At 43.1% G+C, this 12,820-nt stretch overlaps 1 protein-coding gene across 1 annotated transcript in view; it reads right to left on the reverse strand.

Annotated features, from left to right (window-relative positions):
• Window positions 1–12,820, reverse strand: part of LOC309564225 (alpha-2-macroglobulin-like) — a gene marked incomplete at its 3' end in the record, with an annotated part of 271,806 nt that overhangs the window by 105,593 nt on the left and 153,393 nt on the right. The window contains 1 exon segment of the mRNA XM_082268852.1: window positions 9,119–9,218. Coding sequence (XP_082124978.1) covers window positions 9,119–9,218 — 100 coding nt within the window.

Here is a 12,820-nt window from a genome sequence, read left to right on the forward strand (position 1 = left end):
CCCATGGAACCTGGGGTATTGGTAAACTACAAAGTAGACCCGATGGTTTTGTAGTGTCAATTTTGGACCTTGCACAGATGTCACAAGATGAAACGAACTTTTGTACGGTCGTCTTCATGTCAGGCCACCAAAATTGCCTAGTAAGTAAATTGAATGTTTTAGTCATACCCATATGTCCTGCCAGAGGTACATCATGCGACAATTCCAAGATCTTGGTTCGCATAGTAGGGGGTATGTATAGTTTATCGTTGTAATAGAGGAAGCTTTCTGCATCAGCATTTAGTTGTGGTGGAGGTGAATCCAGTCCTATGCTGTGCAAAATCTCTTCCTTCAGGGAACGGACAACACCGACAATACGTTCATAGGGTATTATAGGAACTGAGGGAACCTCGGCGTAGCTATCTTCGGTTAATCGTGAAAGCGCATCCGCTTTTTTATTTTTTTCTGCAGGTGTATAGGTCACTAGAAAATTAAATCTCAAAAAGAATAATGACCATCGTACCTGCCGGTGGGAAAGAGTTCTATTAGTCTGAAGGTATTGAAGGTTTTTGTGATCTGTGTATATAAGGATTGGCAATCGAGTACCCTCAAGTAGGTGTCGCCAATTCTCTAATGCCAGTTTTATGGCTAGTAACTCTTTTTCACCCACTGGGTAATTCACCTCGGGGCTGCTTAGTGACTTTGAGAAGAAAGCAACTGGGTGAAGTGGTGAAGTGTTTGTTGGTCGTTGTGAGAGAACTGCTCCTACTGCCATATTTGACGCATCTACCTCCAAAATATATTGAAGGGATGGGTCTGGATGGCGTAGTATGGGAGCAGAAGTAAAGCTTGATTTCAACAAGCAGAAAGCTCCATTTGCTTCTTCTGACCATTTGAATTGTTTTTTTGTACTTGTGAGTTGTGTGAGAGGTCTCACAATAGCAGAAAAGTTCTTGATGAACTTTCTATAGTAGTTAGAGAATCCGAGGAATCTTTGTAATGCTTTGCAAGTTGTTGGCACAGGCCAATCTAGAATACAGGATATTTTGCTCATGTCCATTTTGATTCCATTTTTGGATATAATGTATCCTAGGAATAGTACTTCCTCTTTATGAAATAAACATTTTTTTGATTTAACATATAAATTATGTGCAAGTAGTCTTGATAACACGAGTCTTACATGTTTTATGTGTTCAGATAAGGAATGAGAATAAATAAGTATATCGTCCAGATATACTACAACACAAACATCAAGCAAGTCTCTGAATATGTCATTTATAAATCGTTGGAAGGCTGCGGGAGCATTACACAACCCAAATGGCATCACGAGGTACTCAAACAGTCCGTATCTGGTTCTGAATGCTGTCTTCCATTCATCCCCGTCACGGATTCGAATTAAGTTGTATGCCCCTTTTAGGTCCAATTTCGTAAAGTAGGAAGCTCCGCGCACCTGTTCTATAAGTTCAGGAATAAGAGGTAAAGGATAACGATCCTTTATTGTAATGGTATTTAATTGTCTGAAATCAATAATAGGCCTGAGACTTGAATCTTTATTGCGGACAAAGAAGAGTCCTGCAGCAGTGGAGGAAGTAGAAGGTCTGATGAATCCTTTCGCCAAATTTTCATCCAAGTATTCCTTGAGATGAGAAAGTTCATCCTGTGAAAGAGGATAAACGTGACCGAAAGGCAATTTGCTATTAGGGAGTAGATCGATACAACAATCATAGTCCCTATGGGGAGGCAACACTTGAGCGTTTTTCTCAAGGAAGACTTCTGACAAATCCTGATAACATATTGGTATAATCTCATCCGACACTACAGACAGGATCCTTCCATGTGATGAGAGATTACACGTGGTTTCGCAGTAGTAAGAAGAGAAGGTTAGAGTTCTTGTTTTCCAATCGATGATTGGTTGATGTATGTGTAACCAGGGAAGTCCCAAAATAATGGGAAAATGTGGTGAGGTCAGTACATCAAAAGTGGTGGTCTCCACATGAGACCCGTCAGCAGTGACAAGGAGTGCCTGTGTCTGATTAGTGATGGGACCAGAGGATAACGGAATACCGTTAATGAAACTAACAGAGACAGGTTTAAGTTTTGATATAATAGGTATTTTATTTAAGGTAACAAAACAAGTATCAATGTAGTTCCCACAAGATCCTGTGTCGACCATAGCCTTGGTGGTGATCCTAGTTTGGTCCAACTGTAATGTCAAATGAATAAAAAGATAAGGATTAGAAAATGAAGTTGTTAGTCCCCCTAGCAAGACATTTGAACACTCACCCTCTTTTTTGCAGACAAGGGGACAGCCGCTTATCAAATGATCCGGGGATGCGCAGTACATGCACAGATGTTCGGTTTTCCTCCTGGCACGTTCGGAAAAGGTCAAAGGTGGGCGTATCATTCCTACCTCCATAGGAGTAGGGTCAACAGGCGACATCCGAGAAGGACTGGACAATGGCAATCCCATCTTCTCAGCCTTTCTTTCTCGCAGTCGTCTGTCAATATTGATACTGGTCTGTATCAGGCCTTCCAAGGTGTCAGGTAAATCCGCTCGGGCGAGCTCGTCTTTAACGGCTTCTGATAGGCCGAGTCTGAACTGCGTTCGCAAGGATGTGTCATTCCACCCTGAATCAAGGGACCATCTTTTGAAATCTGCCACGAAGTCCTCAACAGGTCTCCTTCCTTGTTTTAAAGCCCTCAATTGGGTTTCAGCAGTACTCTGCCTATTGGGGTCTTCATATAAACTAGCGAGTTGCGCTAGGAATAAAGGATAGGAGTTAAGAAGTGGGTCATCTTTCTCAAAGAGAGAGTCTGCCCAGGCCCGGGGATCACCCGTCAGATAGGAAATAGTGGTACAGACTTTGATTTGGTCAGTGGGGTAGGTATGAGGTTTCAACAAGAAAAGCAATCGACATGCGTTTTTAAATTCATGAAATTTACTCTGATCACCAGTAAACACTAGAGGAGGGTTTATCTTAGGCTCACGGGGCTGAGCAGCAGAGAGCTGCGCAAGACGGCCAACCTGCTGTCTTAAAGCCTGATTTTCGTTTTTTACCTCTGTAAGAGCAAGTATCAATGCATCTACTTGTTGTTTTAATTGCATTACTTGAGTGGGTAATTCTGCTGAATCCATATTTTTTCTGGCTCGTTCAATCTATAACGCTCCTGCGTTTTTTGTTAGTGAATGGATTTGCAGCTGCAGAATTATTACACTCAGTAGTCATGTAGAGAATGTGTTGAACAACATATCCAACTCTCAGGACTTCATCACTGTGTACAACCTGTTATGCAAATATACATACACTCAATATGATGTTCCTGGAGTAATAGAATGTATATGATAGTATAGAGGTGAGAGACAGGCAATAGAATGGTGAGCACTTAGTAGTAGTATTCAGGAGAGTGGTAGGTGATGATAGTATGCAGATAGGTTTTAGCAATCATGTATAGTAACAGGTGGTAGGGGACAGCAGATGAAGTATGCAAGAGAGAGTAACCTAGTGCAATGATAGATGGTAGTCCCAAGAGCTGGCAATCTATGCAGATGATAGAAATAGCTAGATAGCAACAGTCCCTTTAGTATGCAGTAGTAGATAGTGAAGTTAGGTTTAGGAAGGAATCCCCTGCGGGGTTCTTATCACTAGATGGGTTAGTAGTAGCACGGTCCAAGAGTAATGGAGTAATCCGGTAGCGAGATACGGGATCGGTAGCGAGGTTCCGGTCTTGTTCAGGCAAGGGGAATAGCTTGAAGCTCCGGCAGCATTGGACAAGACAAGGCAACATGCGGTTTGAACGAGCAATGAGTGAGAGAAAGCCGGCGATTGAAATAGCCGCTCATAGCGGCGCCCGGCGATGACATCATTGCCCTTAAAGGTGTATGCGTTCCATTTGGATAGCAAGATGGGACGCAATATTAAGAGAGAAATGTGGAAATAAGGGTACCAGAGGTACCAGAACATTACAAACTGGCATTATAAACATCCTTGTTTCTTACATTGAAACATGCCAATTCTATTATCAAAGTAAGTTGGGATGTCCATACTTCTCTCTGTCCTAGAGCTTATACGTTTGCTGGGAGCGATGATAGAGAAGATCTCCATCTTCTCCCCTGTCAGAACGGTGATCTGCCATGTTTACATAGGCAGACCGCCATTCTGCCTCTCTCGGGAATGGTCGCGGGTGGCCGGCATTGGGTCCACCCGATCCACTCATTGGCTTTCCCTCTGTCCAAGCAGCATGTGATTGGGCCTCCGGCGGTGCGCGTGTGCCCCCCAGAAGCTATTGCAGGAAACAATGTACAGGTACGTGATTTTGAGCAATAGAGCCAACCTGCCGCAGTAAATGTACGTTACGCAGTCGACAAATAGTTAATTCATTACCAAATCCAAGAAAAAGAAAGAAATATATGCATTGGTTTAGATTTATTTATTTAGAGCATTTTAGGATAGCAAAGAAAATGTCTGTTGATCTTGCCAGAAATTTAGCAGTTTTGCTATGTCCTGTGAGCTGAACTGAGTTCAAAAGCAAAGTTATCTTTCTCCTGTAATGTACTGATTTTCCCACCCCCAATATAATAGAGATGAGTGAAGTCAAACATATTTGAAGTCAAGCCCGATATAAATGAGTCTAGTCACCCAAGGACAAGAAGTGTGCTATTTTCAGGGTTACAGGTTTATATACTTTAATTTTTTTTTCATGAATTTCCTTTTTTAATCCTGATCTTAAAGGAGTTGTAAAGTCAAATGTGTTTTTATCTTAATGCATTCTTTGCATTAAGATAAAAAAGTCTTCTGTGTGCAGCAGCTTCCCCACTAATACTTACCTGAGCCCCATCTCTCTCCAGCGATGTCCTAGAGTCCCTCAGCCATCCAGGATTCTCCCTTCTGATTGGCTGGGACACAGCCACGGCGCCATTGGCTCACGTGGATGTCAATTAAAGTCAGTTAGCCATTCAGGAGGGGGGGGGGGCAGGTCGCAGCTCTATGGCTGAATGGACACATGGAGCTGCAGCTCGGCTCGGGTGCCCCATAGCAAGCTGCTTGCTGTGGGGGGCAATCAACAGGAGGGAGGGGCCAAGAGCAGCAACAAGGGACCCAAGAAGAGGATGATCTGGGCTGCTCTGTGCAAAGCCAACTGCACAGAGGTAAGTATAACATGTTTGTTATTTTAAAAAAAAAAGAGACTTTACAATCACTTTAAGAAGAAAATAAATATGCACCTTATTTATCAAGGTCACAAGGTGTATATTACAGTATTTTAGATGCATTAACATATCAATACTATACTGTACATGTTAGTTGTGATTAAATGCTTAAATAGTTTGTTCTTATGATTTTCATTACTATTCCTGCTGAGTATTCCATCTTTTTTTCAATAATGTCAGGATTATGGCTCAATTATGGCTCAAATCAAAGTTATGTATGGCCACTATGGCAGTCTTGACTGCCATAGTGGTGCATTGAGAAAGACAAGTATGAAGTAACCTGGCAAGTGCCGGGATGACATAGATTGTAAAGTGCTGGTTGTAGGTCCTGACACTATTTTCATCGTTCCTACAGCATTTTAGTTCCAGGAAGGCAGAACAGTAATGGATAGCCACAGTACAAACTATAAAGCAGTGGACCACAACCACTGGACTGGGGCCTCCCTGGCCACAGCTTTCCACAGCTACTGCTGTCCCAACATACACTATATTATCAAAAGTATTGGAACACCAGCCTCTACACGCACATGAGCTTTAATGGCATTCCAGTCTTAGTCTGTAGGGTTCAATATTGAGTTGGCCCACCCTTTGCAGCTATAACAGCTTTAACTTTTCTGGGAAGGCTGCCCACAAGGTTTAGGAATGTGTCTATGGGAATGTTTGACCATTCTTCCAGAGGCGCATTTGTGAGGTCAGGCACAGATACATTTTGAACCCTACAGACTAAGACTGGGATGCCATTAAAGTTCATGTACGTTGAAAGGCAGGTGTCCCAATACTTTTGGTAATATAGTGTATATGACATAGGAAAACACAATAGCTGTAATACAAGTCTGCAACAACTAGATGGTGCTTTGCCCCACTAACCAATTGTACACAAAATGATAGAAGCATACTGCATTGAAATCTTCCAATAGGCCAATCTAAGAAGGAAAATTGGATAGTTCAACAGAAGCCAGTCTAGCGGTCGTGCTGGAAAACCAGCTGCAAGCGCTCATCTGTACATTCTGGTAGGAGGAGTTACCCCTTTCTGAATACAATAGCACAGCAGAGACGATCCCCGCATCACAAATCATTTGTGTTGATGCAATGATCCATCAGTTTTTTTTTTTTTCAACCTTCTGGATAAATGAAAATCAAAAAAAATGTATGCCCTGCTTAATTCTCAGGCAATTCAGTTTTTATCATGAAATATATGTATATAATTATACAGTATCTCACAAAAGTGAGTACACCCCTCACATTTTTGTAAATATTTTATTATATCTTTTCATGTGACACTGACAATGCTTAAAGTCGAGTTCCACCCATTTTTGGAACTTTAGATCTATGTAATCCCCTTAAAAATGGCTTTTACCAATGGAAACTTTTTTTTTTTTTTTGCTAGTAAATACCTTAATTTCTGCTTTATTCCTCCTCTCCTCACTTCCGGGTCCGATCGGCGATGACGTCATTTGGCGATTCGCAGTGTCTGCTGGGATGTATTCTATTCCAGAAATATCGCAGTAGCTGAGCTGTACTGAGCCGTGCCTGCCCCGCCTCCGCCCCGCCTCCTCTCATTCAGTTGTATTGTATGAATGTATTAAGGCCGTTCTCTGCCCCGCCTCCGCCCCGCCTCCTCTCATTGAGTTGTATTGTATGAATGTATTAAGGCCGTTCTCTGCCCCGCCTCCGCCCCGCCTCCTCTCATTGAGTTGTATTGTATGCAATGTATTAAGGCCTCCTCCGCCCTGCCTCCCTCGAGGCGGGGCGGAGGCGGGGCAGAGAACGGCCTTAATACATTCATACAATACAACTCAATGAGAGGAGGCGGGGCGGAGGCGGGGCAGAGAACGGCCTTAATACATTCATACAATACAACTCAATGAGAGGAGGCGGGGCGGAGGCGGGGCAGGCACGGCTCAATACAGCTCAGCTACTGCGAGATTTCTGGAATAGAATACATCCTAGCAGACACTGCGAATCGCCAAATGACGTCATCGCCGATCGGACGAGGAAGTGAGGAGAGGAGAAATAAAGCAGAAATTAAGGTATTTACTAGCAAAAAAAAAAAGTTTCCATTGGTAAAAGCCGTTTTAAAGGGGATTACATAGATCTATGTATTCCAACCTATTAAAAATGGGTGGAACTCCGCTTTAAGAAATGACACTTTGCTACAATGTAAAGTAGTGAGTGTACAGCTTGTATAACAGTGTAAACTTGCTGTCCCCTCAAAATAACTCAACACACAACCATTAATGTCTAAACCACTGGCAACAAAAGTGAGTACACCCCTAAGTGAAAATGTAAAAAACGGGCCCAAAGTGTCAATATTTTGTGTGGCCACCATTATTTTCCAGCCCTGCCTTAACCCTCTTGGGCATGAAGTTCACCGGAGCTTCACAGGTTGCCACTGGAGTCCTCTTCCACTCCTCCATGACTACATCACAGAGCTGGTGGGTGTTAGAGACCTTGCACTCCTCCACCTTCCATTTGAGGATGCCCCACAGATGCTAAATAGGGTTTAGGTCTGGAGACATGCTTGGCAAGTCCATCACCTTTACCCTCAGCTTCTTTAGCAAGGCAGTGGTCAACTTGTTGGTTTGTTTGGGGTCGTTATCATGTTGGAATACTGCCCTGTGGCCCAGTCTCCAAAGGGAGGGGATCCTGCTCTGCTTCAGTATGTCAGAGTACATGTTGGCATTCATGGTTCCCTCAATGAACTGTAGCTTCCCAGTGCCAGCAGCACTCATGCCGCCCCAGACCATGATACTCCCACCACCATGCTTGGCTGTAGGCAAAACACACTTGTCTTGGTACTCCTCACCTGGTTGCCGCCACACACGCTTAACACCATCTGAACCAAATAAGTTTATCTTGGTCTCATCAGACCACAGGACATGGTTCCAGTAATCCATGTCCTTAGTCTGCTTGTCTTCAGCAAACTGTTTGAAGGCTTTCTTGTACATTATCTTTAGAAGAGGCTTCCTTCTGGGATGACAGCCATGCAGACCAATTTGATACAGTGTGCGGTGTATGGTCTGAGCACTGACAGGCTGACCCCCCACCCCTTCAACCTCTGCAGCAATGCTGGCAGAACTCATACGTCTATTTCCCAAAGACAACCTCTGAATATGATGCTGAGCATGTGCACTTAACTTCTTTGGTCGACTATGGCGAGGCCTGTTCTGAGTGGAACCTGTCCTGTTAAAACGCTGTATGGTCTTGGCCACCGTGCTGCAGCTCAATTTCAGGGTCTTGGCAATCTTCTTATAGCCTAGGCCATCTTTATGTAGAGCAACAAATCTTTTTTGTTCTTTGCCATGAGGTGCCATGTTGAACGTCCAATGACCAGTATGAGAGAGTGAGAGCGATAACACCACATTTAACACACCTACTCCCCATTGACACCTGGGACCTTGTAATACTAACGAGGAGTGGAAGAGGACACCAGTGGCAACCTGTGAAGCTCCGGTAAACTTCATGCCCAAGAGGGTTAAGGCAGTGCTGGAAAATAATGGTGGCCACACAAAATATTGACACTTTGGGCCCATTTTTTACATTTTCACTTAGGGGTGTACTCACATTTGTTGCCAGTGGTTTATACATTAATGGCTGTGTGTTGAGTTATTTTGAGGGGACAACAAGTTTACACTGTTATACAAGCTGTACACTCACTACTTTAAATTGTAGCAAAGTGTCATTTCTTAAGCGTTGTCACATGAAAAGATATAATAAAATATTTACAAAAATATGTGAGATACTGTATATCTTATTCTAAATTACTATGTTTGTTCAATGATTGTCTTAAGTTTAACACATGCTACAATCTGATTTTGCAATTTTCTTTAACCTACAAATAATTATTTAGTGCAGGGGCCTGCCTGATTGGATACAGATTAATTGGATAGTGTAGGTACAGCCTAAGGCCTAAGGTTTAGTAAAATATCTTACTATCGTCTTTCAAATCCTCACTGTACATATACTCCATCTCCGGATAACAGTCTTTAGGCTTCTTAATTTCTGCGCTTGTAAATATTTTTAACTTCATTTCCTGGAAAAAAAAAAGAGGAAACAAACGTATTTATGTATGGAAACTGCACTAACGGGAATATTTCTTGTTGCCTGTAGCAACCAGTAACCAGAATTAAACTTCAGACACTTTTCATAATTAGGCTCAAACACTTTTTATTGTTATATTAAAAGGCAGATTGTACTTTACTGGTGATGTTTGTGAATTGAAAGGCACACCTCCTGCCCAGTATGATACCATAAGGGCCTGGTGATTGGCCGCTCGGGCACAATGCACTGTACCATTGAGAGGTAGGTGACATGTCATGTGCTAGTTCATGCCTGGAGGGTGGGAGCCTGGGACAAAGCTGGTGGTTGGAATTTTTTTTGTGACAAGTTTGTTTTAAAGTGTTACTAAACCCACAACAGTAAAATCTGTCTATAGATGCAGAATAGCATGCTTGTTATACTCACTGTGTAACTTAAGTCATTTATCCTCTGCATTGTGTAAAAAGGATATGTGATCCTGTATGCACAGATCCTCCCCCTCCTGCACGTTCACTCTGGGCAAGTTCAGATAAGACACCGTAAGTGTAGTTTAGCTACATGCTCAATTTGATCTCTATTACTGGAGAGAAAGCTTCCTGATTTGAGCTGAGCTATTCAGGTCACATGGTATTGACATTAAACATGTGGGCATTTATACAGATCCTAAATGACAGCCCTGTCCCTCCCTCCTCCTCCATGCCCAGTAACTTAAAAAGAACACAGTGGGTGGGGTGTCACATCTTGATTGATGGATGATCCGCCTCCCATAGAAGCATGAGGACACAGGCTAAAGTGGATTTTAAGAGGCAGTGAAATCTTCACCTACATGAACACTCTGGATGTGGGCGGACCCAGCAGAGTATCCCGTGAATGTGATATACAGATCAGGTAACAAGGTATATAGCTGCAGTATTTTAATGTATAAAGATTATTCATAAGCTGTGGGTAGTGCAGGGGGCTGAAGAACATTTTTTATATTACTGGGTTTAGTAACACTTTAAGTAGTTGTTATGATGCACTGTGGTCTTGCAAGGATAAGATTATACAGGAGCTTTAAGTGGACCATCTGATTAATGTGAAAAAAATTATTGAGAAGTTCAATGCTCAGCTCAGGGAAATGTCATAGGTGACAGCTTTTGAAGTATAGTCCCCTATGTTCTGCAATTTGGTACTTGTTGTGCAGCCTTTGGAATCCGGAAGTAAGTAGTTGGGGGCACTGATTTATAAAGGGGCTGTAATGTTAGTAATCTCTTGATGTAAGTTGATAACAACTAGAAAATAGAGCTCAATTGAGTCTAAGGCAAGGCCGATATATCGAGGGCCGATATTGACTTTTGCCGATATATCTGTATCGGTCCCGAAACTGGCCAATATTGCCGATATTCCAAATATTGCTCATGTAAGGGTAAAATGATGTCACATAGCATAATTCCATTAACAAATGTTTTTGAATATGCCACTCACATATGCACAAATTAAAGATATAAGCAATGAAGTGATGTCATGACATCACTTCCGGCTACTGGCGCCAGATTCAAAAAAATGAAAGCATTCAAAACAGCCAAACTTGGCGTTTTGAATGCTTTTAGGTGCAGAGGAGGGGTTTGGGGTCTTTTAGACCCCCAGATCACTCCACAAGAGTACCTGTCAAGTAAAAAAAAATAAACATTTTTTTAAATGTATGAAAATATTGGCCAGTATCGGCCGATACCGATATGCAATGGCCAAAATATCGGTATCGGCAATGAAAAACCGATGTCGGTCAATCCCTAATTTAAAATACTACAAATGTGATTTCTGTTATTTCTTTTAACATGTCTGACACAGTCTATCACACAGTGGAGATAAATGTGCATCTAAGGCTCGGTTTCCACTAGTGCGACTTGCGGTGCGACTTGACACATGTCAAGTCGCACAGCAAGTCAAAACCCATTGTTTTCAATGGGGCACGTTTCCACTGCCGCGGCTTCAGTTGCCGCGACCTCAAAAGTAAATCGTGTACTACTTTTGAGCGCGACTTCCCTCTATATATGAGGGCCAATTCTATCTGAAGCCGCGGTTTACTTTTGCTACGAAGTCGTGCTAGAAGTAGCACGACTTCGTAGCCGCACTAGTGGAAACCGAGGCTAAGGACCATCAGCTATAGAATCTGATCCTACCAGTCTTACTGCTATATTGTTGTGTAAATGAACATACTACAGGAAGCTTCTCAATCCACCATCATAGCAGATAATCAAGTACTGTACAGTACAATAGAATCAGCACACTCTGAACTACTGACATAGAGGATCTGCAAATAATGCGTCACTTCTGTATGGGACTTTAACAATTTACTACTCAAACAAGAGCAACAATTGGACTATATGTAAGGCCAGATTAACAGTGTCTATCCTGCTCCTTTCTAGTACAACTGACAGGCTAGCTTTATTGTCACACTAACAAGATCAGTCTTCATAGTGGGACAAGACACACGGAGGCCAGGGGACAGTGAAACAAAAGATAAAATATTTATATTTTTTATATTTGTTCCACTTGTGTAGTTATTTGTCAGCCTGGAGTACAGCATTATTAAATTAGTATTTTTTTTTATTTTATATAGTATATTTATGACTACATTAACCCTCTAGTCAGTCTCCCCATTTATATGTCTGTGAATAAGGCTAGGTTCACACATGTCCCACTGCGGTTTGCAGTCCGAAGTCCGATGCTGTTTTGTTCACTGATTCAGGTGCGATTCAGGTGCTATTCAGGTGTAAATTTTGACTTGAATTCACACCTAAACCAGACCCAAAATAACACAGAACCCTTTTCAGAAACAGACCGCTTCCACCTCATTTCACATGCGGTTAAAAATGCATCCGACTTCCGGCGCCAGATGTGACGCAGCAGGAAGCGGCGGCTCCGGATACATCGGCTTCTAAAATCGGCAATTACACCGGATCGGTGAGTCGGCTGCCCCACATCCGCCTCACATACCTCGGGGAAGGTCCCATGGACAGATTCCTCCTTCACGGCCCGGCCACCACTGCTCCATCCGCCCACTCTGACGATCCTCTCACAACCTCACTGACAGCCAAGATGGCGGAGAGCGCGACCCTGCCGCTCAGTCAGACGCCCCATGTCACAGGCTCCTCTGGCTCTATGGCACCGACTCACCCCACTATCGTGGCGGCACCCGACCAGTATGAGGGCATTGCCCAGGCTGTCGCTGCCCTGCTATCCCCCACCATCACAGCAGCTGTTGATAGAGCAATTGCGGAGGGGATAGCCCAGATAAGGAAGGACATCAGCGAGCATTCATTGTGGCTGACTGAATTAGAGAGCAGGGTGGCAGAAATTGAAGAGGAGACGCAAGCCTCTTTTCACATGGAAAAACAATTCAAACATACCCAGCAATATCTACTTGACAAGGTGGATGATCTGGAAAACAGATCACGCAGAAACAATCTGCGCATAATAGGCCTCCCGGAATCCTATGGCGCTGATTCATTACTGGACATGTGTGCTCAGCGTATCCCCCAGGCCCTGGGTGTCACCAACATGTGTGTCGCTGAAAATGCGCACCGTGTGGGCCCCCCATCGAATGAACGACGCACC

Source organism: Pelophylax lessonae (genome assembly GCF_965119305.1).
Source record: "Pelophylax lessonae genome assembly, chromosome: 9".
NCBI lineage: Eukaryota > Metazoa > Chordata > Amphibia > Anura > Ranidae > Pelophylax > Pelophylax lessonae.